The sequence below is a fragment of the Erpetoichthys calabaricus genome, chromosome 5, assembly GCF_900747795.2.
Source record: "Erpetoichthys calabaricus chromosome 5, fErpCal1.3, whole genome shotgun sequence".
NCBI lineage: Eukaryota > Metazoa > Chordata > Cladistia > Polypteriformes > Polypteridae > Erpetoichthys > Erpetoichthys calabaricus.
The window spans coordinates 111697631-111705157 of record NC_041398.2 but is presented as its reverse complement, the minus strand read 5'-3'; the positions used below and the strand labels follow the sequence as shown (position 1 = coordinate 111705157).

Below are 7527 nucleotides of genomic sequence, written 5' to 3'. Positions count from 1 at the left end.
TACTGCATAATGGAAGGATGGACATAAAGGACTGAACTTACAATTGCTTATAAGCAGCATTAATTTTGTATTGAAAAAGTTTAAGTTGAATGCTGAAACAGAGTCTTGTTCTTCATTTCTAAGTTCCTAGTGTCCATTCTAGGTATTTCATACACTCCGTGACCACGTTAATTCACTCGCGTAAAGACAAAGAATGTCATTGCCATGGTGGCTCCAGATTACTGAGCTGCCTTCCTGGTAGAAGAACCCGATGTGACAAGCTAGTAACGTGGGTGCTCGCTGGGGGTCCCCTGCAGCTCGCTCTGTCACAGCTGCATTCCCCTTCTTTTCGCAGCACTCCCGAACCGCCCGCCTTAAACCGGGATTGCACGACACAATAGCATGTGATCGCGGGCGGCGGAGGGGCCGGCCTGCGTCTCTGCATTGGCTGGAGGCAGAGCTCCGCTTGTCTATTTATTTTTAGCCAGTGGCTGAGCTCGTACTGCCGTCCGTCTCGTTTCCAGTGGCAGAAATAAGTAGCGCAAGAGGAGCTTCTGCTGCAGCAACCGAGAAGGGGGTGACCGTGACAGGCAGCGATAGCCAGTGCGCCGGCACATCGCTTCACGCGATCGGATCGCAAGTTGGACTCCTAGCTTGGTGACCTGTTTTGGAGGTGCGTTGCAAATGGCTAGTCCCGGGTTGGACCTGGAGGAATGTCGGCAGCAGGACGCGTCTCCTGAACCCGCGTTTCATGAGGCTCAGCAGTGGATCGAAGTAAGTCGCTTTTCGAATTAAGGGAGGGGGGTTGCGCTAATCAAGGTTTGAAAAAGACGTGTTAGATGACCGGACCATTTTAGGGTATCCTCATTTTTCTTTTTTTTTTTTTCTCGCGATCAAATCATCACCTGTTGTTTATATATATATATAAAAAAAAGTAGGGCAAAAGTTGTCAATGTTTTCCTCGTTGGGGTACACTGGTCATCATGCAGATTAGATACTAGCGTATTACCAGCAAGCCAGTAATTCAAAACTGGAACGAGCAGGCAGACGCCTTTTCTTTTTTAGGGGTGGCTCGAACTGAGACTGAATAATGCGCTATTCACGCATTGTTTTGTGTCGAACAAGTAGCCTGTTTATCTGCAGCCGGAGAGGCTATTAAGGGGGCCGGCCTGACGCAAGTTTGCGGTAGATGCAGGATGATTGACTAGAAGCTGAACGAGGTGCTCCCGCTTGACAGGTAGCGGGGACATGCTTGTCTGTTTTTTTCCCCCCACATGGTGATTTGAACAAAACATCTACAAAGTAGTCCCCTTTGTAAGTAAGGGGCTGCTGGTGACCGCAGACTTGCCTGCGCATCAATGGCGATCTTCATGTTCACAGCCGAAAAAGCGATTGTTGCTATAGTTACACTTGTCGGGGCTTTAGCACCTTTTATTTGCGTGCATTTGTTGTATACTGGGTCAGCGGCTGGGCATTCACTTCAGCGTGGTGGATGCGGGAGCGGGCTGATGATGGGTGATTGTTTTGCAGAGGAAATACCGCGATTTAAGTTTAAACTGCCTCGGCATTCGCTTGATTGATAAGAGCGAGTGGCTGATGTAGCCCCCCTAGCCCCCTCCCTTCTTCACTTCTTTTGAACTTAAGGCCTGCCAGCTGGTAATTCCCGATGTTCAATAATGCAAACTGCACACATCGGAAAAGAAGGGTGATGCACCCCCACCACCTCCAGCAACTTTTAATTCTTAATGCGGCTAATTATGGTATCCCGTATTTAACGCGGTTCTAATCTCCTTACATGTTTTGTAATCGGGTTGGGAAGGAGGTGGTTATTGGGGTGGGGGAGAGAAATACCCGTCAGATATATGCTCCTTATAAAACGCTCTAAATAAATGGATTCTGATAACTACCTAACTGCATGTCGATGCCTTTTATATATCGATGTAATATTGTGACTTTCATGCGATGTGTCTGACGAAAGGGGGTTTATTATGGAGAACTGGCAGTCTATAAATGTGATAAAACCTGGAAGTAGTTTGACTTTAATTTTTAGAACTCCTCGCATGTTTGGGGCGGAGGCCCGGTATCAACCTTTTTTTTACATATAGACTAGTGTCGCCGTATGTTAATGTGTAGCCGAACGTTTTTAACTTCGTATCTTTGCAAACTAGGTGAAATCTAGTAGGACACTATTGTTGCCAGGACCCATGCATTTTTCATTAACCAGTTCAGACAGCTTAAATGTCTCTCCCTTTTTTTTTTTATACAAATGGCATGAATGGGAGACGGGCCAATGCGATCTTCCCTATACAGGCTGTTGTAGAAGCCCTTTAGAAAAAGAAAAGTTCTCAACCTTTGGAGCTGAAAAAATCGGATTGGGGACTGAAGTTGAAACGGATTTTTAAAAACGAGCCATTCATGCCTTAAAAAAAAAAAAAAAAAAAAAGTCCAGATAACGGTTTAAACATTTTAAGTTGTAGGATCTTAAGGTCGATTTTTTTTTCTTCTCATTTGAGCAGTTTGTATAAAGCACCTTTTGTAAATCTGGTATTTTAAGAAGAATTTAGTGATCCAAAATAACAGTGCAAATGGTTTCAGTCATCGGCATGATTTTCAGTTATGCTGATTTCAGTTCTTGATATGTTTTAAAGAAGGCACTCGCAGATGGCCAGTTTGATAGCCGGCCTTGTCAGGATGTAGGAAACGGAATTTGTATTTTAGTTTTTTTTACCCAAACCAAGCTTTAGTGACCAATGACCCTGAACCTGACACTGTGACTATAATGTGCAAATCTGCTCGTTAAAAACAGAACTTAAAAAAAATTGCTTTCACAGTTGTTAGGGCCGTTAACCTGCTATACAAAAATACAGCGTGCGATTTGGGCCGAAGACTTTAAATATCCTGCCTTCATACGACTTTCTAAATTTTTCTAAATTTTCTGTCGACCCTGGCCATCGGACCTTACTCCTTTTCTATGTTAACTAATGTTGTCTTATTTTAATTTATTTTGTCTCTTATTTTTCTTTTCTTCATTATGTAAAGCACTTTGAGCTACTTTTTGTATGAAAATGTGCTATATAAATAAATGTTGTTGTTGTATACTAATTGGTTACGCAAAGAAGGCTCTGGTGAGCACATCATAAACTTGGGTTGTTTATGCTTGGGTTGTAGGTTCAAGGATACCAGCGGTTACATGCTGGAACATCGCAATGGGACCCCCTGGAGAATGGGAACTGAGGTGGTCCTTCAGCGCTGCCACTGAAATGTAGAGCTTGAAACGAGGCCTCTTGGTGTCCATAGTTCAGAGTTATAAAAAAAAAAAAGTGAATATACATAATACTTAAAAAAGCAGCATTATTAGTAGTTACTAGACTGCAGGACTAAGCTTTGACAGTCCAGTCCACATCTGGATAGTCATTGCTGGAGCCAATAAATCAATATGTCTATCAAATCTTATTTTATATTGGAGTTTGTGAAGTGTCTGTGTGTATCTTCAAAAGGAAAAAAAATGAGTGAAACTTATTTCTAAGCTGAAAAAAAAACAAAGTAATAGATGCAATGTTTTTGTCCGTATGACCCTCATCATCAAATTGGCCATGCTAAATTGGCCCTAGTGTGTATTTGGTGTTTTGGTGTGTGTGTGTTTGCCCTGTGGTGGCTGAGGTAGGCACCAGCACAATCCCTCAAACCCAGCAGGCCTTGGTCTTGATTAAGCTGGTTAGAAAATGACATGACACGAACTTCATCCATATTTTATATTGACCACCATTAGAAGACAATTTACAATGCATTCCTGATGATTACAGTACAGATTGAGACTGTCGAAATACAAGGCGATGGTAAATTGGATGGTGTTGGAGTGAGCATGAGTATGGCCAACGGTGGCTTCTGCTTTGCATACAGTGATTCTGGGTTAAAACTGCATTTGAAAATGGATGGCTGCAAATACCTAGATGCTGTGAAGAGAGTCTGTAAACAATTTGGCATTAAGTGAGAATATGAAAGCAAGAACTGAATAATGTAAAAACAAAGATAGATGGTATGTAAAAGTAATGTTGGCTCAGAAGGATTGGTTGTGAAATAATTCCAGGGCTTCAAGATCAAAAATATAATATCGAAAAGACTGGATTTCAGGTGCAGTCTGAATGTTCAAAGAGGTGAAATCTCGCACCCTGGGCAGTGATTTTCACAGATGAACAGACCGCGCGGCTGAAGTTGGAAAGTGCCCTGTAGGAAGCTCTAGGAACAACTGGGTTGAGAGAGATTGGTGATGTGCTTGTCTCTGGCAGGTGCCTTTCCAGATACTGTAGTACTATATGACCTTGTATTCATTTTATGTGAACTTGGAGTACCTAAGCACAAATAGTTCTAATAATGACTCAAATTGTCCAGCTGAAGGGGAAGAAAACAGTCAGACCCTGGATAGTCGCAGAAAGGGCAAACGAAAAATCTTTATAAATATATTTTTACTGAAATGCTCTGTGGCACAAAACTAAGCTCGGTGCAGAACAAAGACAAAAGCCAGTGCCAGCACATTCAATGAACTGCAAGGGACTGTGGGATTTCCACAGCCTTTATAGGGCTGAGGGTAGTCCCTTGGTGGTGAGGGGCAGATGGCCCTGCTTCTGGGGGAAGCACCCACAAGACGCATGGAACATAACAAAACAAGCATGGACATGTAGGAATTAAATAATAACCAAACTAATAAGAAACAAAGAATAATGCAAATAATTACCAGCCAGAAAACTATTAACATAAACAAAAAAGGCAAAAATGGACAAAATGGACTTAAAAAAAAAAAAAAACACCCGTTAGGGGAGGAACCCTGGCTGAAATATAACCCGTCAGCCACATGACGGTATTACCTGGTTCATTTTTTTCAGCACTGCAGAATTTTGCTGCACCTTGGCTTTTAATTTGTTGTTAGTTTATTGTTTAACTTTGACTCTAGATAGTGTACATTTGGTGAAACAGCTTTATTTTTGCCTACTGTATTTGTTTTATTTTTAAAACCGTTTCCTTTCTCTTCTGCATCCTTTCATGGGATCCATTCATTCATTTGTTCGTTTGTTCATTCATTATTTATTCATTTTCCAATACATGATAGTGAATACCTGAAGCCAATCTCATCAGCCTAGAGTGCGAGAAAGCCACCAACACTAGCTGGGATTCTAAGTCCATTTCAGGGCACAAACCCTAGCACTTGGTTTGAGATGTGGAGGTCTAAAGCAGGAATCTGCCAGGCTGCATAAACAAGACCCCTGCTGAGATGCAACAGAAGAGCCCTTAAGTCAGATTAATGAATTACATAATGTGCTTTGGTTTGTTTTAAGTCTGTTGGCATGTGCAAGTGGATCTGGGGGTGGATGATAAAGAGGTGCTGCTCCAGTGCAACTGGAATTTGGGGAGAAGAGAGTACAATGGGAGGGAGAGTTGTGGAATGCTGTCATCCTTGCCTCTCTGCAACTGTACTAGCATTGTTGGGAGAGGTGGCTGGCTTCAGACTTTGGCTTTCATGTCATATGAAAAGGAAATCTGTGTGTATGTGTAGATCGGGGATCTCAAACTCCAGTTCTGGAGGGTTGCAGTGGCTGCAGGGTTTCATTCTAACCCTTTTCTTAATTGGTGACCTGTTTTTGTCGCTAATTAACTTAATTTGAATTAATTTTAATTGACTTGCTCTTGAAGATTCAGACCATGTTTCATTTTCCTTAATTAGCAGCCAAACAATAATGAGATACAAAATGAACCAAAACAGGACCAGCAAACTGTGACAATAATACAATATCTATATCTATAGAAAGACGAAGGTCTCTGGAATGTTGATTTGCTCAGGTCCCCAAAACATTTTAACAATGGTGTTAGAAAAGTAAAGGAAAAAAAATCAACAATTTTGTAAATGTCTGCTATCACAATGAGAGTAGCAACAAGCCATGGAAGTAAAGAGCAGGTTTAATTAACAACAAGACTCAGTGCCTAATTGAACAACAGGTTGGAGTGAAATTGGTTGGAGTTTGAGGCCCTGACTTAGTTGGTTTTCTGTTGGCTCCCTCACTTCACATTTTATGTCTAAGGAAAGAAATGAAGCAATTCAGTGGAACAATGAAGAAATTCTGGGGAACAAATCTTAAAAAAAACAAAACAATTAAAATTAATTCAAAAGAAGTTAATTAGCACCAAAAACAGGTAATTAATTTAGGAAAGGGTTAGAATGAAAACTTGCATCCACTCCAGGGGCCTCATGTATAACGCCGTGCGTAGAACTCGCACTATAACATGGCAGAGTGTCCTTACATGTTTAATTATTAACAATACTGATTATTTAAATAAAGTTAAAGTTTTATCTGTATACTATAAGCAAGATATTTTGCTGCATTTCATCTTAAAAATGATATCGTCCTCATACGCACTTTATAAAGTGGCTTAGGTTGTGCAATATTATAACTGTAGTGCAAGTTTACAGTGGGGTAATTGTAGAACTGTTTGTACTTATAAGTACAAGGAGCACTTGATTGAGTGTGTTTATAGTTCTTGGGATGAAACTGTTTCTGAAACGTGAGGTCTCATACAGGAAAGGCTTTGACTCGTTTTGCCATGGATGAGGTAGTGTGTGCTTGAAACTGTATACCGATAATTCTCTTTCCGATCAGCTGCTGCTGTGATTTTCCACTCAGATACAGTGTTACAAATACTCCGAGTGGTGCAGTGAGAGTAATATGGAAAAAGATGATCCGCTGTGGCAACCCTTAACGGGACCAGCTGAAAGAAGATGCAATGAGAGTAACAACGCTAAAGCAGTTCTGGTATTTGGAATACTATGGCTATTCCCTGGACCATTATATTGCTGCAGGTTAATTACCATCAGATGCATTACACTAATAAACAATATGCAGTTAATTTCAGTGTATTTATAAAGTCGCGTCAGGAATGTGGGCCTAAGAAAGAAAGGGTAACCACACAGGAACAGTAGCACTGCTTTGACTCTGGGTGCCGCCAGTCTGCAAAACCGAGCGGAGAAATTGCGTACGCCAAGGTATGAGGTACCATGGAAATGTGTGTAGCTTTACGCCAAGTTTAGGTTTTATACATCGCGATTTGAGCGTGGAAACGTTCGTACGCAACATTTCTGTGTGTACGCACTGTTTATACATGAGGCCCCATGAGTGGAGTTTGAGGTCCCTGGTCTAGATGGCACATTCTTTTTCTAGAGCCATCTTTTGGGATCCTAGGATGGTGTTGGGATACTATTAATGTGAGCGCTCCATTAATATAATTTTTTCATGTGTGGCACTTTACAAGTGCCCTTTAAAAAGGTGCTCTCTTTGCTAGTGTAAACCGCTCAACATCAGAACACTTTTGTAAAAAAAATCACTTTTGTTTAAAATATATGTGATTAATACTGGCTGATACTAGCTCTGTCTTTTTTTTTTTTTTTTTTTTTCTTTCCCTTCACTCTTCACTCTGTAAAATAGTTTTTAGTATTCTCTGGATGTTAGTGTAATGGCCACACAACATGTATAGTGCATGGCTCACTTTGACCCAGCAATTCAT

The 7527-nt window shown here is 41.1% G+C and overlaps 1 protein-coding gene across 3 annotated transcripts in view; it reads left to right on the top strand.

Moving 5' to 3' along the window:
- Positions 1–377: 377 nt before the first annotated feature.
- The window catches only part of LOC114651884 (LIM and calponin homology domains-containing protein 1-like), a 338328-nt gene continuing 331178 nt past the window's right edge, over positions 378–7527 (top strand). The window contains exon 1 of one of the 3 annotated variants that reach the window (XM_051928055.1): positions 378–753. In XM_051928055.1, the coding sequence (XP_051784015.1) occupies positions 664–753 (90 nt within the window). In that variant the 5' untranslated portion in view covers positions 378–663. The remainder of the gene's footprint in view (positions 754–7527) is intronic. The other 2 variants (XM_028801930.2, XM_028801931.2) reach the window with 2 other exon arrangements.